Source organism: Pleurodeles waltl, chromosome 1_2 (genome assembly GCF_031143425.1).
Source record: "Pleurodeles waltl isolate 20211129_DDA chromosome 1_2, aPleWal1.hap1.20221129, whole genome shotgun sequence".
NCBI classification, from domain to species: Eukaryota; Metazoa; Chordata; class Amphibia; order Caudata; family Salamandridae; genus Pleurodeles; species Pleurodeles waltl.
The window spans coordinates 1,354,440,988-1,354,468,241 of NC_090437.1; the positions used below are offsets into that span (position 1 = coordinate 1,354,440,988).

General features: G+C 47.2%; 1 protein-coding gene across 1 annotated transcript in view; it reads left to right on the forward strand.

The window, feature by feature from the left end:
* LOC138257269 (vomeronasal type-2 receptor 26-like) overlaps positions 1-25,548 on the forward strand; it is a 57,942-nt gene extending 32,394 nt beyond the window's left edge. Inside the window, exons 2-3 of the mRNA XM_069205895.1 lie at positions 23,015-23,138; positions 24,638-25,548. Of these exons, the coding sequence (XP_069061996.1) occupies positions 23,015-23,138; positions 24,638-25,548 (1,035 nt within the window). The remainder of the gene's footprint in view (positions 1-23,014; positions 23,139-24,637) is intronic.
* Positions 25,549-27,254: the final 1,706 nt, after the last annotated feature.

Here is a 27,254-nt window from a genome sequence, read left to right on the forward strand (position 1 = left end):
GTACCCTGCCCTATCTGGCACTTTGAAGTCTTGATAGTGAGGCCTGCCTTTTGCAGGGCCTCCAAAACTTTCCATAGGTGGACCAGGTGATCATCCCAGCTGGAGCTAAAGACAGCTATATCGTCCAAATATGCTGCACTGAAAGCCTCCAGCCCTTGCAGGACTGTGTTCACCAACCTCTGAAAAGTGGCAGGTGCATTTTTCAAACCAAAAGGCATTACAGTGAACTGGTAATGTCCTCCAATGGTTGAAAATGCAGTTTTAGGTTTAGCATCTTCTGACAATTTGATCTGCCAATACCCTGCAGTCAAATCAAAAGTGCTTAGATACTTGGCAGATGCCAGTGTATCTATGAGCTCATCTGCCCTGGGTATAGGGTAAGCATCAGTTTTGGTTACCTGGTTGAGACCTCTGTAGTCTACACAAAACCGCATTTCCTTCTTTCCATCTTTGGAATGGGGTTTTGGTACAAGTACCACAGGAGAAGCCCATGGACTTTCAGAGTGCTCAACCACTCCCAGTTCTAACATTTTCTGCACCTCTTGCTTTATGCAGTCCCTGACATGGTCAGGCTGCCTATAGATCTTACTTTTGACAGGCAAGCTGTCTCCAGTATCTATAGTGTGCTCACACCAAGAAGTGGTACCTGGCACAGTAGAGAAGAGTTCAGAGAATTGATCTAGGAGATTTATGCAATGGTCTTTCTGCTCAGAAGTAAGACAATCAGCCAAAACTACACCTTCCACAAGAGCATCTTGTTCTGTGGAAGAGAAGAGATCAGGTAGAGGATCACTGTCTTCTTCCTGTCCCTCATCAGTTGCCATGAGCAGGGTGAGATCAGCCCTGTCATAGTAGGGTTTCAGGCGGTTTACATGGAGCACCCTAAGGGGACTCCTTGCAGTGCCTAAGTCAACTAAATAGGTGACTTCACCCTTTTTCCCAACAATTGTGTGTGGACCACTCCATTTATCTTGGAGTGCTCTTGGGGCCACAGGCTCCAAGACCCACACTTTCTGCCCTGGTTGGTACTGAACCAAAACAGCCTTCTGATCATGCCATTGCTTCTGGAGCTCTTGGCTGGCCTGAAGGTTTTTACTGGCCTTTTTCATATACTCAGTGTAGGAAAGTACCATCTTGCCTGGCATGTTACCCCCATTTTTCACTGTATATATGTTGTTTTAGTTGTATGTGTCACTGGGACCCTGTTCACCAGGGCCACAGTGCTCATAAGTGTGCCTGAATGTGTTACCTGTGTAGTGACTAACTGTCTCACTGAGGCTCTGCTAATCACAACCTCAGTGGTTATGCTCTCTCATTTCTTTCAAATTGTCACTAGCAGGCTAGTGACCAATTTTACCAATTTACATTGGCTTTCTGGAACACCCTTATAATTCCATAGTATATGGTACTGAGGTACCCAGGGTATTGGGGTTCCAGGAGATCCCTATGGGCTGCAGCATTTCTTTTGCCACCCATAGGGAGCTCTGACAATTCTTACACAGGCCTGCCACTGCAGCCTGATTGAAATAACGTCCACGTTATTTCACAGCCATTTTACACTGCACTTAAGTAACTTATAAGTCACCTATATGTCTAACCTTTACCTGGTAAAGGTTAGGTGCAAAGTTACTTAGTGTGAGGGCACCCTGGCACTAGCCAAGGTGCCCCCACATTGTTCAGGGCCAATTCCCTGAACTTTGTGAGTGCGGGGACACCATTACACGCGTGCACTACATATAGGTCAATACCTATATGTAGCTTCACATTGGTAACTCCGAATATGGCCATGTAACATGTCTAAGATCATGGAATTGCCCCCTCTATGCCATCCTGGCATTGTTGGCACAATTCCATGATCCCAGTGGTCTGTAGCACAGACCCTGGTACTGCCAAACTGCCTTTCCTGGGGTTTCACTGCAGCTGCTGCTGCTGCCAACCCCTCAGACAGGTTTCTGCCCCCCTGGGGTCAAGCCAGGCTTGTCCCAGGATGGCAGAACAAAGGACTTTCTCTGAGAGAGGGTGTTATATCCTCTCCCTTTGGAAAATGGTGTGAAGGCAGGGGAGGAGTAGCCTCCCCCAGCCTCTGGAAATGCTTTCTTGGGCACAGATGTGCCCAATTCTGCATAAGCGAGTCTACACCGGTTCAGGGACCCCTTAGCCCTGCTCTGGCGGGAAATTGGACAAAGGAAAGCGGAGTGACCACTCCCCTGACCTGCACCTCCCCTGGGAGGTGTCCAGAGCTCCTCCAGTGTGCTCCAGACCTCTGCCATCTTGGAAACAGAGGTGCTGCTGGCACACTGGACTGCTCTGAGTGGCCAGTGCCACCAGGTGACGTCAAAGACTCCTCCTGATAGGCTCCTTCAGGTGTTAGTAGCCTATCCTATCCCCTAAGTAGCCAAACCCTCTTTTCTGGCTATTTAGGGTCTCTGTCTCTGGGGAAACTTTAGATAACGAATGCAAGAGCTCATCAGAGTTCCTCTGCATCTGTCTCTTCACCTTCTGCCAAGGAATCGACTGCTGACCGCGCTGGAAGCCTGCAACACTGCAACAGAGTAGCAAAGACGACTACTGCAACTCTGTAACGCTGATCCTGCCGCCTTCTCGACTGTTTTCCTGGTGGTGCATGCTGTGGGGGTAGTCTGCCTCCTCTCTGCACTAGAAGCTCCGAAGAAATCTCCTGTGGGTCGACGGAATCTTCCCCCTGCAACCACAGGCACCAAAAAGCTGCATTACCTGTACCTTGGGTCTCCTCTCAGCACGACGAGCGAGGTCGCTCGAATCCAGCAACTCTGACCATGTGACTCCCACAGTCCAGTGACTCTTCAGTCCAAGTTTGGTGGAGGTAAGTCCTTGCCTCACCTCGCTAGACTGCATTGCTGGGAACTTCGACTTTTGCAGCTACTCCGGCCCCTGTGCACTTCCGGTGGAAATCCTTTGTGCACACCCAAGCCTGGGTCCACGGCACTCTAACCTGCATTGCACGACTTTCTAAGTTGGTCTCCGGCGACGTGGGACTCCTTTGTGTAACTTTGGGTGAGCACCGTTTCACGCATCCTCGTAGTGCCTGTTTCTGGCACTTCTCCGGGAGCTACCTGCTGCTAAGAGTGCTCTTTTTCTTGTACGATGTCCCCTCTACCTCCTGGTCCAATTTGCGACCTCCTGGTCCCTCCTGGGACACAGCAGCATCCAAAAACGCTAACCGCACGATTTGCAGCTAGCAAGGCTTGTTGGCGTTCTTTCGGCGGAAAATTAATTCTGCACGACTCTCCACGGCAAGAGGCATCTGTCCACCAAAGGGGAAGTCTCTATCCCTTTTCGTTCCTGCAGAAACCTCAGCTTCTTCTGTCCAGTAGAAGCTTCTTTGCACCCACAACTGGCATTTCCTGGGCATATGCCCATCTCCGACTTGCTTGTGACTTTTGGACTTGGTCCCCTTGTTCCACAGGTACCCTAGATTGGAAATCCACCGTTGTTGCCTTGTTGGTTTGTGTCTTTCCTGCATTATTCCTCTATCACAACTTCTATGTCCTTGGGGGAACTTTAGTGCACTTTGCACTCACTTTTCAGGGTCTTGGGGAGGGTTATTTTTCTAACTCTCACTATTTTCTAATAGTCCCAGCGACCCTCTACAAGGTCACATAGGTTTGGGGTCCATTCGTGGTTCGCATTCCACTTTTGGAGTATATGGTTTGTGTTGCCCCTATCCCTATGTGTCCCCATTGCATCCTATTGTAACTATAAATTGTTTGCACTGTTTTTTAAGACTATACTGCATATTTTTGGTATTGTGTACGTATATCTTGTGTATACTTCCTATCCTCTCACTGAGGGTACTTTGGCATATTGTCATAAAAATAAAGTACCTTTATTTTTAGTATACCTGTGTATTGTGTTTTCTTATGATATTGTGCAAGTGACACTTGTGGTACTGTAGTAGCTTCACACGTCTCCTAGTTCAGCCTAAGCTGCTCTGCTAAGCTACCATTATCTATCAGCCTAAGCTGCTAGACACCCTATACACTAATAAGGGATAACTGGGCCTGGTGCAAGGTGCAAGTACCCCTTGGTACTCACTACAAGCCAGTCCAGCCTCCTACATTGGTTGTGCAGCGGTGGGATAAGTGCTTTGAGACTGCTTACCACTCTTGTCATTGTACTTTTCATAAGAGAAAAATATACAAAACAAGTTCAGTGTGTGTACACATAGCTAAAAAGTTTAGCATTTCCTCTTTTCACTCTTTTCTAAAGTGCTGAAAAGTACTTCTAAACTTTCAAAAAGTTCTTAAAAGTTTAAAAAGTTTTTTTCTGTCTTTCTAAAAAGTTCTGAAAACTTTTTTCTCTTTTTCTATCAGTTTAACTCTCTCTAAAAATGTCTGGCACAGGCCAAAATGTTGACCTGTCTAAGATTGCATATGACCACCTTAGCTGGAAAGGAGCAAGAGTCTCTGTGTAGAGAGAGGTTTGAGTGTAGGGAAGAATCCTTCCTTGGAACTGTTACTTAACATGCTTAGAGAACAAGATAAGGCTAAAAGTGCCCCATCTGTTGAAAAAGTAGCTAATGGTTCCCAATCTGATCCAGGGACTCCCCCAGGAAAAGATTCAGGAAAGAAACTTCTTAGCCTGCCCATTACAAGACAGTCTAGCATAGTTGTTACTGAGGTGGAGTCACATCATCCAGATGAAGTGCTCTCACATTACACTGTCAGCCCTCTGTAAGGGACAGGTCTCCTTCTGTTCATTCCCATCATACCTCTGTATCTAGAAATGTCCCTCCCACCAACTCTGATGACAGATTGTTAGAAAGGGAACTCAATAAGTTGAGGGTGGAACAAACCAGACTGAAGCTTAAAAAGCAACAGCTGGATTTGGATAGACAGTCTTTAGAAATAGAGAAGGAAAGACAGAAGTTAGGTTTAGAAACCCATGGTGGCAGCAGCAGTATTCCCCATAGTCATCCTGTAAAAGAGCATGATTCCAGGAATCTGCACAAGATAGTTCCCCCTTATAAGGAGGGGGATGACATTAACAAGTGGTTTGCTGCACTTGAGAGGGCCTGTGTTGTACAGGATGTCCATCAAAGGCAGTGGGCTGCTATCCTATGGCTATCATTTAGAGGAAAAGGTAGGGATAGGCTCCTTACTGTGAAAGAAAGTGATGCCAATAATTTTACAGTACTTAAGAATGCACTCCTGGATGGTTACGGCTTAACCACTGAACAATACAGGATAAAGTTCAGAGAGACCAAAAAGGAGTCTTCACAAGCCTGGGTTGATTTCATTGACCATTCAGTGAAGGCCTTGGAGGGGTGGTTACATGGCAGTAAAGTTACTGATTATGACAGCCTGTATAACTTGATCCTGAGAGAGCATATTCTTAATAATTGTGTGTCTGATTTGTTGCACCAGTACTTGGTGGACTCTGATCTGACCTCTCCCCAAGAATTGGGAAAGAAGGCAGACAAATGGGTCAGAACAAGGGTGAACAGAAAAGTTCATACAGGGGTTGACAAAGATGGCAACAAAAAGAAGGATGGTAAGTCTTCTGACAAGGGTGGGGACAAATCTAAAAATGAGTCTTCATCAGGCCCACAAAAACACTCTGGTGGGGGTGGTGGGCCCAAATCCTCTTTTAATCAAAACAAAGAAAAGAAACCATGGTGCTATTTATGTAAAGTAAAAGGCCATTGGACAACAGATCCCAGTTGTCCAAAGAAAAGCACCAAGCCTCCTACCACTACAACCCCTACTGCTACACCTAGTGTCCCTACTAATAGCAGTGGTGGTGGGAGCAAACCTACTAATAGCCAATCCAAGGGAGTAACTGGGCTCACTTTTGGTAACTTAGTTGGGGTTGGCCTTGTTAGGGAGACCACAGAGGCTGTGTTAGTCTCTGAGGGGGCTATTGATTTACCCACCTTAGTTGCTTGTCCCCTTAATATGGATAAGTACAAGCAGCTACCCCTAATAAATGGTGTTGAGGTTCAGGCCTACAGGGACACTGGGGCCAGTGTGACTATGGTCATAGAGAAACTGGTCCACCCTGAACAACACCTACTTGGTCACCAGTACCAAGTAACCGATGCTCACAACAACACACTTAGCCACACCATGGCTGTTGTAAATCTCAACTGGGGGGGGGTTACTGGTCCAAAGAAAGTTGTGGTAGCCACAGATTTACCTGTAGACTGTCTACTAGGAAATGATTTGGAGACATCAGCTTGGTCAGATGTGGAGTTGGAGGCAAATGCAGCAATGCTGGGCATCCCAGTGCATATTTTTGATTTAACCAGGGCTCAGGCCAAAAAGCAAAAAGGACAGGGAAGCTTGGATCCTGGAACAATGGACCAAGTGCTCCCTAAAGCTAGGGCTAGTAGAAGCAAACCACTTCCTACTATCCCTCCCTCTACAGTGGATTCTACTTCTGAGGAAGAAGAATTCCCTTCATGTGCAGAACCTACACCAGAGGAGCTTGAAGCAGATACTGCTGAGCTTTTGGGTGAAGGGGGGCCTGCCAGGGAGGACCTGAGTGTGGCACAGCAAACCTGTCCCACATTAGAGGGTCCAAGACAGCAAGCTGTCAAACAGGCTAATGGGGATGTCAGTGACTCTCACAGAGTTTACTGGGAGGACAACCTCTTGTACACTGAGGCAAGGGATCCTAAACCTGGAGCTGCCAGGAGATTAGTGATTCCTCAGGAGTACAGAAAGTTCCTCCTAACTCTTGCCCACGACATTCCCCTAGCTGGGCATCTAGGACAAATGAAAACATGGGACAGGCTTGTTCCCTTGTTTCATTGGCCTAGAATGTCTGAGGACACAAAGGAATTTTGTAAGTCCTGTGAAACCTGTCAAGCCAGTGGCAAGACAGGTGGCACCCCAAAGGCACACCTTATTCCACTGCCTGTGGTTGGGGTTCCCTTTGAAAGGGTAGTGGTTGACATAGTTGGTCCCCTTGACCCTCCTACTGCTTCAGGCAATAGGTTTATCTTGGTGGTAGTGGACCATGCCACAAGATATCCTGAAGCTATTCCTTTAAGGACCACTACAGCTCCTGCAGTGGCAAAGGCCCTCCTGGGAATATTTTCCAGGGTGGGCTTCCCAAAGGAAGTAGTATCAGACAGGGGAAGCAATTTCATGTCTGCATACTTAAAGGCCATGTGGAAGGAGTGTGGTGTAACTTATAAATTCACTACACCCTATCATTCACAAACAAATGGACTGGTGGAGAGATTTAACAAAACTCTCAACGGCATGATTATGGGTCTCCCTGAAAAACTCCGCAGGAGATGGGATATCCTTCTACCATGCCTCCTTTTTGCCTACAGGGAGGTACCCCAGAAAGGAGTGGGCTTCAGCCCCTTTGAACTTCTTTTTGGACACCCTGTTAGGGGTCCACTCACACTTGTAAAGGAGGGTTTTGAACAACCTTTAAAAGCTCCTAAGCAAGATATTGTGGACTATGTACTTGGCCTCAGATCAAGGATGGCTGAGTACATGAAAAAGGCCAGTAAAAACCTTCAGGCCAGCCAAGAGCTCCAGAAGCAATGGCATGATCAGAAGGCTGTTTTGGTTCAGTACCAACCAGGGCAGAAAGTGTGGGTCTTGGAGCCTGTGGCCCCAAGAGCACTCCAAGATAAATGGAGTGGACCCCACACAATTGTTGAGAAAAAGGGTGAAGTCACCTATTTAGTTGACTTAGGCACTGCAAGGAGTCCCCTTAGGGTACTCCATGTAAACCGCCTGAAACCCTACTATGACAGGGCTGATCTCACCCTGCTCATGGCAACTGATGAGGGACAGGAAGAAGACAGTGATCCTCTACCTGATCTCTTCTCTTCCACAGAACAAGATGCTCTTGTGGAAGGTGTAGTTTTGGCTGATTGTCTTACTGCTGTGCAGAAAGACCATTGCATAAATCTCCTAGATCAATTCTCTGAACTCTTCTCTACTGTGCCAGGTACCACTTCTTGGTGTGAGCACACTATAGATACTGGAGACAGCTTGCCTGTCAAAAGTAAGATCTATAGGCAGCCTGACCATGTCAGGGACTGCATAAAGCAGGAGGTCCAGAAAATGTTAGAACTAGGGGTGGTTGAGCACTCTGAAAGTCCATGGGCTTCTCCTGTGGTACTTGTACCAAAACCCCATTCCAAAGATGGAAAGAAGGAAATGCGGTTTTGTGTAGACTATAGAGGTCTCAACTTGGTAACCAAAACTGATGCTCACCCTATACCCAGGGCAGATGAGCTCATAGATACACTGGCATCTGCCAAGTATCTAAGCACTTTTGACTTAACTGCAGGGTATTGGCAGATCAAATTGTCAGAAGATGCTAAACCTAAAACTGCATTTTCAACCATTGGAGGACATTACCAGTTTACTGTAATGCCTTTTGGTTTGAAAAATGCACCTGCCACTTTTCAGAGGTTGGTGAATACAGTCCTGCAAGGGCTGGAAGCTTTCAGTGCAGCATATTTGGACGATATAGCAGTCTTTAGCTCCAGCTGGGATGATCACCTGGTCCACCTATGGAAAGTTTTGGAGGCCCTCCAAAAGGCAGGCCTCACTATCAAGGCTTCAAAGTGCCAGATAGGGCAGGGTAAGGTGGTTTATCTGGGACACCTTGTTGGTGGGGAACAGATCGCACCACTTCAGGGGAAAATCCAAACAATTATTGATTGGGTTCCCCCTACCACTCAGACTCAGGTGAGAGCCTTCCTAGGCCTCACTGGGTATTACAGGAGGTTCATTAAGAAGTATGGCTCCATTGCAGACCCTCTTAATGACCTCACATCCAAGAAAATGCCTAAAAAGGTATTATGGACAGCAAACTGTCAGAAAGCTTTTGAGGAGCTGAAGCAGGCTATGTGCTCTGCACCTGTCCTGAAAAGCCCTTGTTACTCTAAAAGATTCTATTTCCAAACTGATGCATCTGAATTAGGAGTAGGGGCAGTCCTATCACAACTTAATTCTGAAGGCCAGGATCAACCTGTTGCTTTTATTAGTAGGAGGTTGACCCCTAGAGAAAAGCGTTGGTCTGCCATAGAGAGGGAGGCCTTTGCTGTGGTCTGGGCTCTGAAGAAGTTGAGGCCATACCTGTTTGGCACTCACTTCATTGTTCAGACAAACCACAAACCTCTACTTTGGCTAAAACAAATGAAAGGAGAAAATCCTAAATTGTTGAGGTGGTCCATATCCCTACAGGGAATGGACTATACAGTGGAACATAGACCTGGGAGTAGCCACTCCAATGCAGATGGACTCTCCAGATATTTCCACTTAGACAATGAAGACTCATCAGGGCATGGCTAGTCTTATTGTCCTTCGTTTGGAGGGGGGGTTGTGTAGGAAAGTACCATCTTGCCTGGCATGTTACCCCCATTTTTCACTGTATATATGTTGTTTTAGTTGTATGTGTCACTGGGACCCTGTTCACCAGGGCCCCAGTGCTCATAAGTGTGCCTGAATGTGTTACCTGTGTAGTGACTAACTGTCTCACTGAGGCTCTGCTAATCAGAACCTCAGTGGTTATGCTCTCTCATTTCTTTCAAATTGTTACTAACAGGCTAGTGACCAATCTTACCAATTTACATTGGCTTACTGGAACACCCTTATAATTCCCTAGTATATGGTACTGAGGTACCCAGGGTATTGGGGTTCCAGGAGATCCCTATGGGCTGCAGCATTTCTTTTGCCACCCATAGGGAGCTCTGACAATTCTTACACAGGCCTGCCACTGCAGCCTGAGTGAAATAACGTCCACGTTATTTCACAGCCATTTTACACTGCACTTAAGTAACTTATAAGTCACCTATATGTCTAACCTTTACCTGGTAAAGGTTAGGTGCAAAGTTACTTAGTGTGAGGGCACCCTGGCACTAGCCAAGGTGCCCCCACATTGTCAGGGCCAATTCCCCGAACTTTGTGAGTGCGGGGACACCATTACACGCGTGCACTACATATAGGTCAATACCTATAAGTAGCTTCACAATGGTAACTCCGAATATGCCATGTAACATGTCTAAGATCATGGAATTGCCCCCTCTATGCCATCCTGGCATTGTTGGCACAATTCCATGATCCCAGTGGTCTGTAGCACAGACCCTGGTACTGCCAAACTGCCTTTCCTGGGGTTTCACTGCAGCTGCTGCTGCTGCCAACCCCTCAGACAGGTTTCTGCCCCCCTGGGGTCAAGCCAGGCTTGTCCCAGGATGGCAGAACAAAGGACTTCCTCTGAGAGAGGGTGTTACACCCTCTCCCTTTGGAAAATGGTGTTAAGGCAGGGGAGGAGTAGCCTCCCCAGCCTCTGGAAATGCTTTCTTGGGCACAGATGTGCCCAATTCTGCATAAGCCAGTCTACACCGGATCAGGTACCCCTTAGCCCTGCTCTGGCGCGAAACTGGACAAAGGAAAGGGGAGTGACCACTCCCCTGACCTGCACCTCCCCTGGGAGGTGTCCAGAGCTCCTCCAGTGTGCTGCAGACCTCTGCCATCTTGGAAACAGAGGTGCTGCTGGCACACTGGACTGCTCTGAGTGGCCAGTGCCACCAGGTGACGTCAAAGACTCCTCCTGATAGGCTCCTTCAGGTGTTAGTAGCCTATCCTCTCCCCTAAGTAGCCAAACCCTCTTTTCTGGCTATTTAGGGTCTCTGTCTCTGGGGAAACTTTAGATAACGAATGCAAGAGCTCATCAGAGTTCCTCTGCATCTCTCTCTTCACCTTCTGCCAAGGAATCGACTGCTGACCGCGCTGGAAGCCTGCAACACTGCAACAGAGTAGCAAAGACGACTACTGCAACTCTGTAACGCTGATCCTGCCGCCTTCTCGACTGTTTTCCTGGTGGTGCATGCTGTGGGGGTAGTCTGCCTCCTCTCTGCACTAGAAGCTCCGAAGAAATCTCCCGTGGGTCGACGGAATCTTCCCCCTGCAACTGCAGGCACCAAAAAGCTGCATTACCGGTCCCATGGGTCTCCTCTCAGCACAGCGAGCGAGGTCCCTCGAATCCAGCAACTCTGTCCAAGTGACTCCTACAGTCCAGTGACTCTTCAATCCAAGTTTGGTGGAGGTAAGTCCTTGCCTCACCTCGCTAGACTGCATTGCTGGGAACCGCGACTTTTGCAGCTACTCCGGCCCCTGTGCACTTCCGGTGGAAATCCTTTGTGCACAGCCAAGCCTGGGTCCACGGCAATCTAACCTGCATTGCACGACTTTCTAAGTTGGTCTCCGGCGACGTGGGACTCCTTTGTGTAACTTCGGGTGAGCACCATTTCACACATCCTCGTAGTGCCTGTTTCTGGCACTTCTCTGGGTGCTACCTGCTGCTAAGAGGACTCCTTGTCTTGCACCACATCTCCTCTACCTCCTGGTCCAATTTGCGACCTCCTGGTCCCTCCTGGGCCACAGCAGCATCCAAAAACGCTAACTGAACTTTTTGCAGCTACCAAGGCTTGTTGGTGTTCTTTCGGCGGGAAAACACTTCTGCACGACTCTCCACGGCGAGTGGGATCCGTCCACCAAAGAGGAAGTCTCTAGCCCTTTTTGTTTCTGCAGAAACCTCAGCTTCTTCTGTCCAGTAAAAGCTTCTTTGCACCCACAGCTGGCATTTCCTGGGCATATGCCCATCTCCGACTTGCTTGTGACTTTTGGACTTGGTCCCCTTGTTCCACATGTACCCTAGATTGGAAATCCACCGTTGTTGCATTGTTGGTTTGTGTCTTTCCTGCATTATTCCTCTATCACGACTTCTATGTCCTTGGGGGAACTTTAGTGCACTTTGCACTCACTTTTCAGGGTCTTGCGGAGGGTTATTTTTCTAACTCTCACTATTTTCTAATAGTCCTAGCGACCCTCTACAAGGTCACATAGGTTTGGGGTCCATTCGTGGTTCGCATTCTACTTTTGGAGTGTATGGTTTGTGTTGCCCCCATCCCTATGTGTCCCCATTGCATCCTATTGTAACTATACATTGTTTGCACTGTTTTCTAAGACTATACTGCATATTTTTGGTATTGTGTACTTATATCTTGTGTATATTTCCTATCCTCTCACTGAGGGTACACTGTAAGATACTTTGGCATATTGTCATAAAAATAAAGTACCTTTATTTTTAATATAACTGTGTATTGTGTTTTCTTATGATATTGTGCAAGTGACACTTGTGGTACTGTAGTAGCTTCACACGTCTCCTAGTTCAGCCTAAGCTGCTCTGCTAAGCTACCATTATCTATCAGCCTAAGCTGCTAGACACCCTATACACTAATAAGGGATAACTGGGCCTGGTGCAAGGTGCAAGTACCCCTTGGTACTCACTACAAGCCAGTCCAGCCTCCTACACTCAGCCATCCTTGATCTGAGGCCAAGTACATAATCCACAATATCTTGTTTTGGAGCTTTTAAAGGTTGTTCCCAACCCTCCTTGACAAGTGTGAGTGGACCCCTAACAGGGTGTCCAAAAAGAAGTTCAAAGGGGCTGAAGCCCACCCCTTTCTGGGGTACCTTCCTGTAGGCAAAAAGGAGGCATGGTAACAGGATATCCCATCTCCTGCGGAGTTTTTCAGGGAGACCCATAATCATGCCTTTGAGAGTTTTATTAAATCTCTCCACCAGTCCATTTGTTTGTGGATGATAGGGTGTAGTGAATTTATAAGTTACACCACACTCCTTCCACATGGCCTTTAAGTATGCAGACATGAAATTGCTTCCCCTGTCTGATACTACTTCCTTTGGGAAGCCCACCCTGGAAAATATTCCCAGGAGGGCCTTTGCCACTACAGGAGCTGTAGTGGTCCTTAAAGGAATAGCTTCAGGATATCTTGTGGCATGGTCCACTACCACCAAGATAAACCTATTGCCTGAAGCAGTAGGAGGGTCAAGGGGGCCAACTATGTCAACCCCTACCCTTTCAAAGGGAACCCCAACGGCAGGCAGTGGAATAAGGGGTGCCTTTGGTGTGCCACCTGTCTTGCCACTGGCTTGACAGGTTTCACAGGACTTACAAAAATCTTTTGTGTCCTCAGACATCCTAGGACAATGAAACAAGGGAACAAGTCTGTCCAAAGTTTTCATTTGTCCCAGATGCCCAGCTAGGGGAATGTTGTGGGGAAGAGTTAGGAGGAACTTTCTGTACTCCTGAGGAATCACTAATCTCCTGGCAGCTCCAGGTTTAGGATCCCTTGCCTCAGTGTACAAGAGGTTGTCCTCCCAGTAAACTCTGTGAGAGTCACTGACATCCCCATTAGCCTGTTTGACAGCTTGCTGTCTTAGACCCTCTAATGTGGGACAGGTTTGCTGTGCCACACTCAGCTCCTCCCTGGCAGGCCCCCCTTCACCCAAAAGCTCAGCAGTGTCTGCTTCAAGCTCCTCTGGTGTAGGTTCTGCACAGCGAGGGAATTCTTCTTCCTCTGAAGTTGAATCCACTGTAGAGGGAGGGATAGTAGGAAGTGGTTTGCTTCTACTAGCCCTAGCTTTAGGGAGCACTTGGTCCATTGTTCCAGGATCCAAGCTTCCCTGTCCTTTTTGCTTTTTGGCCTGAGCCCTGGTTAAAGCAAAAATATGCCCTGGGATGCCCAGCATTGCTGCATGGGCCTCCAACTCCACATCTGACCAAGCTGATGTCTCCAAATCATTTCCTAGTAGACAGTCTACAGGTAAATCTGTGGCTACCACAACTTTCTTTGAACCAGTAACCCCCCCCCCAGTTGAGATTAACAACAGCCATGGGGTGGCTAAATGTGTTGTTGTGAGCATCGGTTACTTGGTACTGGTGACCAAGTAGGTATTGTTCAGGGTGGGCCAGTTTCTCTATGACTATAGTCACACTGGCACCAGTGTCCCTGTAGGCCTGAACCTCAACACCATTTATTAGGGGTAGCTGCTTGTACTTATCCATATTAAGGGGACAAGCAACTAAGGTGGCTAAATCAATAGCCCCCTCAGAGACTAACACAGCCTCTGTGGCCTCCATAACAAGGTCAACCCCAACTAAGTTACCAAAAGTGAGCCCAGCTACTCCCTTGGATTGGCTATTAGTAGGTTTGCTCCCACCACCACTGCTATTAGTAGGGACACTAGGAGTAGCAGTAGGGGTTGTAGTGGTAGGAGGCTTGGTGCCTTTCTTTGGACAACTGGGATCTGTTGTCCAATGGCCTTTTATTTTACATAAATAGCACCATGGTTTCTTTTCTTTGTTTTGATTAAAGGAGGATGTGGACCCACCACCCCCACCAGAGTGTTTTTGTGGGCCTGATGAAGACTCATTTTTAGATTTGTCCCCACCCTTGTCAGAAGACTTACCATCCTTCTTTTTGTTGCCATCTTTGTCACCCCCTGTATGAACTTTTCTGTTCACCCTTGTTCTGACCCATTTGTCTGCCTTCTTTCCCAATTCTTGGGGAGAGGTCAGATCAGAGTCCACCAAGTACTGGTGGAACAAATCAGACACACAATTATTAAGAATATGCTCTCTCAGGATCAAGTTATACAGGCTTTCAAAGTCAGTAACCTTACTGCCATTTAACCACCCCTCCAAGGCCTTCACTGAATGGTCAATGAAATCAACCCAGTCTTGTGAAGACTCCTTTTTGGTTTCTCTGAACTTTATCCTGTATTGTTCAGTGGTTAAGCCATAACCATCCAGGAGTGCATTCTTAAGAACTGTAAAATTATTGGCATCACTTTCTTTCACAGTAAGGAGCCTATCCCTACCTTTTCCACTAAATGATAGCCATAGGATAGCAGCCCACTGCCTTTGAGGGACATCCTGTACAACACAGGCCCTCTCAAGTGCAGCAAACCACTTGTTAATGTCATCCCCATCCTTATAAGGGGGAACTATCTTGTGCAGATTCCTGGAATCATGCTCTTTTGCAGGATGACTATGGGGAATACTGCTGCTGCCACCATGGGTATCTAAACCCATCTTCTGTCTTTCCCTCTCTATTTCTAAAGACTGTCTATCCAAATCCAGCTGTTGCTTCTTGAGCTTCAGTCTGGTTTGTTCCACTCTCAATCTATTGAGCTCCCTTTCTAACAATCTGTCATCAGGGTGGGTGGGAGGGACATTTCTAGATATAGAGGTATGATGGGAATGAACACAAGGAAACCTGTCCCTTACAGAGGCCACCCTAACAGCTTGGCTAACAGAAACATCACTACCACTGTGGTGAGAATAAATGCTTTTGCTATGATGTGAGACAACACTATTTGTATGGTGTGGCTCTTCATCATTACCAACTATGCTAGACTGTCTAGTAATGGGCAGGCTAAGAAGTTTCTTTCCTGAACCTTTTCCTGGGTGAGTCCCTGGATCAGATTGGGAACCATTAGCTACTTTTTCAACAGATGGGGCACTTTTAGCCTTATCTTGTTCTCTAAGCATGTTAAGTAACAATTCCAAGGAAGGATTCTTCCCTACACTCAAACCTCTCTCTATGCAGAGACTCCTTGCTCCTTTCCAGCTAAGGTGATCATATGCAATCTTGGACAGATCAAAATTTTGGCCTGTGCCAGACATTTTTAGAGAGAGTTAAAGTGATAGAAAAAGAGAAAAAAGTTTTCAGAACTTTTTAGAAAGACAGAAAAATCTTTTTAAACTTTTAAGAACTTTTTGAAAGTTTAGAAGTACTTTTCAGCACTTTAGAAAAGAGTGAAAAGAGGAAATGCAAAACTTTTTAGTTATGTGTACACACACTGAACTTGTTTTGTATATTTTTCTCTTATGAAAAGTACAATGACAATAGTGGTAAGTAGTCTCAAAGCACTTATCCCACCGCTGCACAACCAATGTAGGAGGCTGGACTGGCTTGTAGTGAGTACCAAGGGGTACTTGCACCTTGCACAGGCCCAGTTATCCCTTATTAGTGTATAGGGTGTCTAGCAGCTTAGGCTGATAGATAATGGTAGCTTAGCAGAGCAGCTTAGGCTGAACTAGGAGACGAGTGAAGCTCCTACAGTACCACTTAGTGTCATATGCACAATATCATAAGAAAACACAATACACAGTTATACTAAAAATAAAGGTACTTTATTTTTATGACAATATGCCAAAGTATCTCAGAGTGTACCCTCAGTGAGATGATAGGAAATATACACAAGATATATATACACAATACCAAAAATATGCAGTATAGTCTTAGAAAACAGTGCAAACAATGTATAGTTACAATAGGATGCAATGGGGACACATAGGGATAGGGGCAACTCAAACCATATACTCCAAAAGTGGAATGCGAACCACGAATGGACCCCAAACCTATGTGACCTTGTAGAGGGTCGCTGGGACTATTAGAAAATAGTAAGGGTTAGAAAAATAGCCCACCCCAAGACCCTGAAAAGTGAGTGCAAAGTGCACTAAAGTTCACCCAAGGACATAGAAGTCGTGATAGAGGAATAATGCAGGAAAGACACAAACCAACAATGCAACAACGATGGATTTCCAATCTGGGGTACCTGTGGAACAAGGGGACCAAGTCCAAAAGTCACAAGCAAGTCGGAGATGGGCAGATGCCCAGGAAATGCCAGCTGTGGGTGCAAAGAAGCTTCTACTGGACAGAAGAAGCTAAGGTTTCTGCAGGAACAAAAAGGGCTAGAGACTTCCCCTTTGGTGGACAGATCCCGCTCGCAGTGGAGAGTTGTGCAAAATAGTGTTTTCCCGCCGAAAGAATGCCAACAAGCCTTGCTAGCTGCAAATCGTGTGTTTAGCGTTTTTGGATGCTGCTGTGGCCTGGGAGGGACCAGGAGGTCGCAAATTGGACCAGGAGATGGAGAGGACGTCGAGCAAGACAAGGAGCCCTCTCAGCAGCAGGTAGCACCCGGGGAAGTGCCAGAAACAGGCACTACGAGGATGCGTGAAATGGTGCTCACCCGAAGTTACACAAAGGAGTCCCACGTCGCCGGAGACCAACTTAGAAAGTCGTGCAATACAGGTTAGAGTGCTGTGGACCCAGGCTTGACGGTACACAAAGGATTTCCACCGGAAGTGCACAGAGGCCGGAGTAGCTGCAAAAGTCGCGGTTCCAAGCAATGCAGTCTAGCGAGGTGAGGCAAGGACTTACCTCCACCTAACTTGGACTGAAGAGTCACTGGACTGTGGGAGTCACTTGGACAGAGTTGCTGGATTCGAGGGACCTCACTCGTCGTGCTGAGAGGAGACCCAAAGGACCGGTAATGCAGCTTTTTGGTGCCTGCGGTTGCAGGGGGAAGATTACTTCGACCCACGGGAGATTTCTTCGGAGCTTCTAGTGCAGAGAGGAGGCAGACTACCCCCACAGCATGCACCACCAGGAAAACAGTCGAGAAGGCGGCAGGATCAGCGTTACAGAGTTGCAGTAGTCGTCTTAGCTACTTTGTTGCAGTTTTGCAGGCTTCCAGCGCGGTCAGCAGTTGATTCCTTGGCAGAAGGTGAAGAGAGAGATGCAGAGGAACTCGGATGAGCTCTTGCATTCGTTATCTATAGTTTCCCCAGAGACAGAGACCCTAAATAGCCAGAAAAGAGGGTTTGGCTACTTAGGAGAGAGGATAGGCTACTAAAACCTGAAGGAGCCTATCAGAAGGAGTCTCTGACGTCACCTGGTGGCACTGGCCACTCAGAGCAGTCCAGTGTGCCAGCAGCACCTCTGTTTCCAAGATGGCAGAGGTCTGGAGCACACTGGAGGAGCTCTGGACACCTCCCACGGGAGGTGCAGGTCAGGGGAGTGGTCACTCCCGTTTCCTTTGTCCAGTTTCGCGCCAGAGCAGGGCTAAGGGGTCCCTGAAACGGTGTAAACTGGCTTATGCAGAATTGGGCACATCTGTGCCCAAGAAAGCATTTCCAGAGGCTGGGGGAGGCTACTCCTCCCCTGACTTCATACCATTTTCCAAAGGGAGAGGGTGTAACAAGCCTGGCTTGACCCCAGGGGGGCAGAAACCTGTCTGAGGGGTTGGCAGCAGCTGCAGTGAAACCCCAGGAAAGGCAGTTTGGCCGTACCAGGGTCTGTGCTACAGACCACTGGGATCATGGAATTGTGCCAACAATGCCAGGATGGCATAGAGGGGGCAATTCCATGATCTTAGACATGTTACATGGCCATATTCGGAGTTACCATTGTGAAGCTACATATAGGTATTGACCTATATGTAGTGCACGCGTGTAATGGTGTCCCCGCACTCACAAAGTTCAGGGAATTGGCCCTGAACAATGTGGGGGCACCTTGGCTAGTGCCAGGGTGCCCTCACACTAAGTAACTTTGCACCTAACCTTTACCAGGTAAAGGTTAGACATATAGGTGACTTATAAGTTACTTAAGTGCAGTGTAAAATGGCTGTGAAATAACGTGGACGTTATTTCACTCAGGCTGCAGTGGCAGGCCTGTGTAAGAATTGTCAGAGCTCCCTATGGGTGGCAAAAGAAATGCTGCAGCCCATAGGGATCTCCTGGAACCCCAATAACCTGGGTACCTCAGTACCATATACTAGGGAATTATAAGGGTGTTCCAGTAAGCCAATGTAAATTGGTAAAATTGGTCACTAGCCTGTTAGTGACAATTTGAAAGAAATGAGAGAGCATAACCACTGAGGTTCTGATTAGCAGAGCCTCAGTGAGACAGTTAGTCACTACACAGGTATCACATTCAGGCACACTTATGAGCACTTGGGCCCTGGTGAACAGGGTCCCAGTGACACATACAACTAAAACAACATATATACAGTGAAAAATGGGGGTAACATGCCAGGCAAGATGGTACTTTCCTACACTGTTTGGGAGCTTTTAAAGGTCGTTCCCAACCCTCCTTCACAAGTGTTAGTGGACCTCTTACAGGGTGCCCAAACAGGAGTTCAAAGGGGCTGAAGCCCACTTCTTTCTGGGGTACCTCCCTGTAAGCAAAAAGGAGGCAAGGTGACAGGACATCCCATCTCCTCCTGAGTTTTTCAGGGAGTCCCATTATCATACCTTTGAGAGTTTTATTAAACCTCTCTACGAGTCCATTAGTCTGTGGATGATAAGGAGTGGTGAATTCGTATGTTACACCACATTCCTTCCACATAGCCTTCAAGTATGCAGACATAAAGTTGCTACCCCTGTCTGATACAACCTCTTTTTGGAAACCTACCCTGGAAAATGTTCACAGGAGGGCTTTTGCCACTGCAGGTGCTGTAGTGGTCCTTAGAGGAATTGCTTCAGGATATCTTGTTTGGTCCACAACCACCAAGATAAACCTATTGCCTGAAGCAGTAGGAGGGTCAAGGGGGCCAACTATGTCAAACCCTACCCTTTCAAAGGGGACCCCAACCAAAGGTAGTGGAATAAGGGGAGCCTTTGGTGTGCCACCAGTCTTGCCACTGGCTTGGCAGGTCACACAAGACTTGCAAAAATCTTTAGTTTCCTCTGACATCCTAGGCCAGTGAAACAGGGGGACAAGCCTTTCCCATGTTTTGATCTGGCCCAAATGCCCAGCCAAAGGAATGACATGTGCAAGAGTTAGGAGGAACTCTCTGTACTGCAGGGGAATGACCAATCTCCTGGCTGCTCCAGGTTTTGGGTCCCTTGCCTCTGTGTACAAGAGGTTGTCCTCCCAGTAAACTCTATGTGAGCCACTGACATCCCCATTTTGCTGCTTGACAGCTTGCTGTCTGAGACACTCTAACGTGGGACAGGATTGCTGTGCCACACTCAGCTCTTCCCTGGCAGGCTCCCCTCCACCCAAAAGCTCAGCAGTGTCTGCTGCCAGCTCATCTGGTGAAGGTTCATCTGTAGAGGGAGGGATAGTGGGTAGGGATTTACCCTTGCTAGCCCTAGCTTTAGGGAGCACTTGGTCCATTGTTCCAGGATCCAAGTTACCCTGTCCTTTTTGCTTTTTGGCCTGAGCCCTTGTCAAAGCAAAAATATGCCCAGGAATGCCCAGCATTGCTGCATGAGCCTCCAACTCCACTTCTGCCCAAGCTGATGTCTCTAAATCGTTCCCTAGTAGACAGTCTACAGGTAAATCTGAGGCAACCACAACTTTCTTTGGACCAGTAACCCCCCCCCAGTTTAGATTCACAACAACCATGGGGTGGCTAAGAGTGTTGACAAATTTTACCACTTCTGATTGGCACACCGGAACACCCTTATAATTCCCTAGTATATGGTACCTAGATATCCAGGGAATTGGGTTTCCAGGAGATCCCTATGGGCTGCAGCATTTCTTTTGCCACCCATAGGGGGCTCAGACAATTCTTACACAGGACTGCCACTGCAGCCTGAGTAAAATAACGTCCACGTTATTTCACAGCCATTTTTCACTGCACATAAGTAACTTATAAGTCACCTATATGTCTAACCCTCACTTGGCGAAGGTTAGGTGCAAAGTTAATTAGTGTGTGGGCACCCTGGCACCAGCCAAGGTGCACCCACACTGTTCAGGGCAAATTCACCAGACTTTTGTGAGTGCGGGGACACCATTACACGCATGCACTATACACAAGTCACTACCTATGTATAGCGTCACAATGGGAACTCCGAGCATGGCCATGTAACATGTCTAAGATCATGGAATTGTCACCCCAATACCATACTGGTATTGGGGGGACAATTCCATGATCCCCTGGGTCTCTAGCACAGAACCCGGGTACTGACAAACTGCCTTTCCAGGGTTTGCACTGCAGCTGCTGCTGCTGCCAACCCCTCAGACAGGTTTTTGTCCCCCTGGGGTCAGGGCAGCCCAGGCCCAGGAAGGCAGAACAAAGGATTTCCTCTGAGAGAGGGTGTTACACCCTCTCCCTTTGGAAATGGGTGTGAAGGGCTGGGGAGGAGTAGCCTCCCCCAGCCTCTGGAAATGTTTTGATGGGCACAGCTGGTGCCCATCTCTGCATAAGCCAGTCTACACTGGTTCAGGGATCCCCCAGCCCTGCTCTGGCTCGAAACTGGACAAAGGAAAGGGGAGTGACCTCTCCACTGACCAGTACCTCCCAGGGGAGATGCCCAGGGCTCCTCCAGTGTGTCCCAGACCTCTGCCATCTTGGATTCAGATGTGTTGGGGGCACACTGGACTGCTCTGAGTGGCCAGTGCCAGCAGGTGACGTCAGAGACCCCCTCTGATAGGCTCTTACCTTTCTTGGTAGCCAATCCTCCTTTCTTGGAAGCCAGACCTCCTTTTCTGGCTATTTAGGGTCTCTCCTCTGGAGTATTCTTCAGATAATGAATGCAAGAGCTCACCAGAGTTTCTCTGCACTTCCCTATTCCACTTCTGCTAAGGATCGACCGCTGACTGCTCCAGGACGCCTAGTCCAGGGCTAGAAACTTCTCCTTTGGATGGAAGATGCCCCAATGTGTGCTGAAGGTTGCAGAGTGTAACACCCTCTCTCAGAGGAAATCCTTTGTTCTGCCTTCCTGGGCCAGGGCTGCCCAGACCCCAGGGGGCAGAAACCTGTCTGAGGGGTTGGCAGCAGCAGCAGCTGCAGTGCAAACCCTGGAAACGCAGTTTGTCAGTACCCGGGTTCTGTGCTAGAGACCCGGGGGATCATGGAATTGTCCCCCCATACCAGAATGGTATACCCGGTAGGGCTGGCACCAAGTCAGTTGTTGTTTCCTTTCCTTTTCTGCTGGGGTTTCAGCTAAGCAGTCCTTCTTCTCATGAGGTTGGCAGGAATCTGGCGAGCTGGGTTCAGGGAAGCCCTCAAATACTAGATTTCGAGGTGTTTTAGGGGTTAGAGGGCAGTAGCAAATGACTACTATCCCAGAGGGTGGCTACACCCTTCCTGTGCCCACTCCCTTTGGGGAGGGGGACACAAATCTAACCCTATTGGACCCTGTTCTCCAAACTAAGATGGAAGGTTCTGCAGGGAGGGGATCACTTCAGCTCTGGACCAATTAGGGGTGTTCCCAGCTGAAGTGGTCAATCCTCTATGTTTTTCCTAAGTTTGCCGCCGAACTTGCCGCCAAAATTGGGGCTTTAACTGGGGGGTGGGCATCTCCACTAGCTGGAGTGCCCTGGGGCTTGTAACACAAAGCCTGAACCTTTGAGGCACACCGACAGGTGTTGCAGTTCCTGCAGGGGGAGGTGTGAAGCACCTCCACCCAGTGTAGGCTTTGTTTCTGGCCTCAGAGAGCACAAAGGCCCTCACCCCATGCGGTCAGAAACTCGTCTCTCAGTGGCAGGCTGGCACAGACAAGTCAGTCTTGCACTGAAGGATTGGGTAAAATTCAGGGGGTATCTCCAAGATGCCCTCTGTTTACATTTTTCAATAAATCCAACACTGGCATCAGTGTGGGTTTATTGTGCTGAGAAGTTTGATACCAAACTTCCCAGATTTCAGTGAAGCCATTATGGAGCTGTGAAATTCGTAATGACAAATTCCCAGTCCCTATACTTAATATGGCTACACTGCACTTACAATGTCTAAGAATGGACTTAGACGCTGTAGGGGCACATTGCTTATGCAACTATGCCCTCACCTGTGGGATAGTGCACCCTGACTTAGTACTGTAAGGACTGCTGGAGGGGTCACTTACCTGTGCCACAGGCAGTGGTTTGTGGGCATGGCACCCTGAGGGGGATGCCATGTCGACTTTACCTTTTTCTCCCCACCAGCACACACAAGCTGCATTGGCAGTGCATGTGTGTTTGGTCCCTTAGAGTGGCACAATATATGCTGCAGCCCTTAGGGACCTTCCCTGGTCACAGGGCCCTTGTTACCAGAGGAACCTTTTACAAGGGACTTAGCTGTGGGCCAGGGGTGTGCCAATTGTGGAACAATGGTACAGTTTTAGAGAAAGAACACAGGTGCTGGGGCCTGGTTAACAGGATCCCAGCACACCCTTCGTCAAGTTGGCATCAGAGATTTGGTAAAAAGAGGGGGGGTACTACAAACAAGGGGCCATTTTCCTACACACACCTCCTGTGTTTGTATTTGCAATATATTATTTTTTATAAATATAAAGTGAATCTGACAGAACCATTACATGTGATATGATGTTCACAGCCCAGTTCAGAGGAACACAGCAGGTTATTCAGTTACAGCCTTTTTGTTTCATTCCCACAATGATCTCCTCTTTCTCACAGATTCCCAGCTCTCTCTGCTGTGACATCTGCCTTCCTGGGACCAGGAAAGCCATCCGGAAAGACCAACCAATCTGCTGCTATGACTGTGTGCCATGCTCAGATGGTGAAATGTCCAATCAAACAGGTGTGTGACCTATATTATTTTCATTGCAAAAACAGGCTGACACCTGGCACCTGTGTGCTGTCCCAGAAAGGATGTTTGGAAAATGTTAAGGCCTGTTGAGGAGGGCTTAGCTCTGGCATCCATACCTGAAATGCAACTGTGAGAAGGTTCTGTGTCTAAACCAGGTTTAAATACACATCTCTGATTATTTTGAAATAATCAGACCTTGTGATGAATGATGAATAATGCAGTAATTAGCATATGAATTATGTTGAACATTCACTGAATTCCATCACACATTGCTATCACATTAATACGCATATATGAATAATTGATGGACTTTCAAACTAGAAAAGAAAGAAGATGAAAAGGCAAAGGATACATCACTACTTGGATGACCTTGAACATATTTCAGAACCTCTAGAGTTAAGAAAACGTGCAAAGGTTGCCAAACATCCAATGCCAAAAATTAGCAAGAGAATTTCCTAGAGCTCCACAGATAACATCTGTTCCTCCAACTCTCTAGCTCCTGAGGAAGTCCAAAGAAAACTTGGCCCTTCCCTTGTGGTAAACCACGGTGCGCTCTTGACCACAAAGGCATGGTTTAATTAATGTGGTTCATCAAGATGGCTGACCAAGTTCCCGCATGACCTGCAACTGTTACTGAAAGTCAAAGAGGCCCAACTCATCACACTCCCTCAAGAGCACCACCTGCACTTACAGCAGAAGTAATTCAAGAGACCAAGACCCAAAAAAAGGGACCACAGGCTCATCAATAAAGGGAAAGGCATCTGTTAATGTGCCAAAAAATTTATCCACAAGCCCTACTGGGCTTCCATGGCGACCACCCCAACTCTGTCCCTGGTGGTAGGTTGCAGGGGTCTTTTTGCCACAACCATAAGGTTCTAGTGCAGAAAGTGTGTGCTATCACTACCCACGTTTTGTCCTTGTGACTTAAGTTTTGAATTTCCTATTGTATTTCCTTGGCACAGTTGGAGCTGTATTAATTAGCAATGTACAGACCTCTGTTTGTCCAATTCCTTAACTATTTATATATAGGAAGTATTTCTGGCTGGACCATCTTGATATAGTTCATAGTGTACTGGAATGTGTAATTCAGTATTCCTTTACACCATCAACTTGTGCAGAACTTTGGCTTTGTAGCTTGAGCTCACCGCTGGAGGTGAAGAACAGAGGCTTCAGAGCACCAGCTTCTTCTTAACAGTGATATAAAGTGCCCTGCTGGGTGGGGGGAGAGGTCAGGTAGTGCACCAATTGGGAGTACTCAACTATCCCGTCACTTCTGACCCATGAAAGCCTGAAAGTTAGAATTGCCCTGGAGAGGTGAATTAAGGCGAGTAGGCATACATGTGTTAATATCCGTCAATCATTGGTCAACTTAGAGGGTTCAAATGCAAATTCTCTTGTTGCAAATTTTGAGGCAGAAAGTGATATACTCAATCATAAAGTTTCTGTTTAAAACATTAAATTAATATTATAATTCATGCTTTTCCTTCCAGATATGGACAGTTGCATAGCATGCCCAGAAGACCAGTGGTCCAACCAAAAGAAAGATGCTTGCATCCCACGAACCATCGAGTTCCTTTCTTACGATGATCCCTTTGGTGTAACATTGGTTTCCATCAGCATCTTCTTCTCAGTAATCACTGCTGCAGTGCTGGTGATCTTTCTGAAACACAGGGACAGTGCAATTGTGAGAGCTAATAACCGGGATCTCACCTACATCCTCCTCGTGTCTCTCATGCTTTCCTTCCTCTGCTCCATGTTGTTTATTGGACGTCCTCGGAAGGTGACCTGCCTCCTCCGACAGGTCGCCTTTGGGATCATTTTTGCTGTTGCGGTTTCCTCAGTTCTGGCTAAAACTACCACTGTTGTCATTGCTTTCAATGCTACGAAGCCCGGCAGTAGCTTACGGAGGTGGGTGGGCTCCAGGGTATCCTACAGCCTCATCCTACTCTGCACACTATGGGAAGTCATCATCTGTACCGTGTGGCTGATCCATTGGCCTCCGTTCCCAGACATTGACACAAAGAGTGAATCTGGGAAGATGATCCTGCTCTGTAACGAAGGGTCTGTCGCTGCCTTCTATTGTGTGGTCGGGTACGTTGGTCTTCTGGCTTTGTTGAGCTTTCTGGTGGCTTTCAAGGTGCGGAAGTTACCAGACAGTTTTAATGAGGCCCGAAACATCTCCTTCAGCATGCTGGTGTTCTGCAGCGTCTGGGTCTCCTTCATCCCAGCCTACCTGAGCACGAAGGGCAGGTACATGGTGGCCGTGGAGATCTTCGCTGTTCTTGCCTCTAGTGCTGGACTGTTGGGCTGTATATTCATTCCTAAGTGCTACATCATCTTACTGAGGCCAGAATTAAACACAAAAGAACAACTCATTAAAAAAGATCATCATCAAAACTAGAAAGCTATTGACAGTTCTGTGGACATCCACACAATGTTATATCACATAAATCAAAAACCAGAGATAAGAAAGTGGCAAGTAGAAGAATATCACACTAGTCATTTAGAATGTATCTTCAACGCTGCCCATTATGCTTCAACTGCTTCAGAAATTCAGAGCATGCAACTAGAAAATATAACTAATCTAGAAAATGAAATATATGTCTACCTGTCTTTCTAATGTCATCAATGATCATTTTTATAATATCGTATATCTGTAAATACAGAAGTCACTGTTAATAACCTCACTGAGATAAATTCTATTAGTGAACTGAAATACAGGAAGTGCTTGGAAGGAAGAGAGAGAAAGTAGAGGTAACATCACATCTCATGGACATAGTTCTGCATGATCTGCACAACCACAGATCTGCATGAGCATGGATTTACATGAACACAAATCTACATGAGCACGGATCTGCATGATCACAGTTCTGCATGATCCTCCAAAACACATATCTGCATTACAGCGGATCTTCATGAACACTGATCTGCATGAACACAGATTTGCATAAACACAGATCAGCATAAATATGAATCTACATGCAAACAGATCTGCATAAACATGGATCTGCATAGCATGGATCTGCATGCACACAGATTTGCATGAGCATGGAACTGCACGACCACGGAGCCACACAAACACAGATCTGCATGAACACGGATCTACATGAACACAGATCTGCATGATCTGCATGGGAAATTGCCCTGAACTATGTGGGGGCACCTTTGCTAGTGCAAGGGTACCCTCGCACTTAGTAACTATACACCTAACCTTCACCAAGTGAAGGTTAGACATATAGTTGAGTTATAAGTTACTTAAGTGCAGTGGTAAATGGCTGTGAAATAACGTGGACGTTATTTCACTCAGGCTGCACTGGCAGGCCTGTGTAAGAATTATCAGATCTCCCTATGGGTCGCAAAAGAAATGCTGCAGCCCATAGGGATCTCCTGGAACCCCAATACCCTGGGTACCTAGGTACCATATACTAGGGAATTATAAGGGTGTTTCAGTGTGCCAATTGAAATTGGTAAAAGTGGCCACTAGCCTGTCAGTGACAAATTTAAAGGCAGAGAGAGCATAAGCACTGAGGATCTGGTTAGCAGAGCCTCAGTGGCACAGTTAGTCACTACGCAGGTATACACATTCGGGCCACAAACTATGAGCACTGGGGTCCTGGCTAGCAGGATCCCAGTGAGAGAGGCAAAAACAAACTTACATACATGTAAAAATGGGGGTGCCATGCCAGACAAGATGGTACTTTCCTACACCTCATTCCAAGGTAACAAGGGTTGGGGGCTCTTCTCATGGACATGGCATTGGTAGATTAGGTTTACCACACCCAACTCTCTTTAGGTTAGAGATTAGGTTCTCTGTGCTAGGCTCATGTGAGGAAATTGTAATCTCTGTTTAACCATGACTCCCCTGAGATGTCACCCTCTTGAGTCCATTCGTAAAGGCTGCCACAAATCACCTTTTATTGTTTGTGTTTTGGTGAGGTACTGTAGGAAAGGACCATCTTGCCTGGCATGTTACCCCCATATTTCACTGTATATATGTTGTTTTAGTTGTATGTGTCACTGGGACCCTGCCAGCCAGGGCCCCAGTGCTCATAAGTGTGCCCTGTATGTGTTACCTGTGTTATGACTAACTGTCTCACTGAGGCTCTG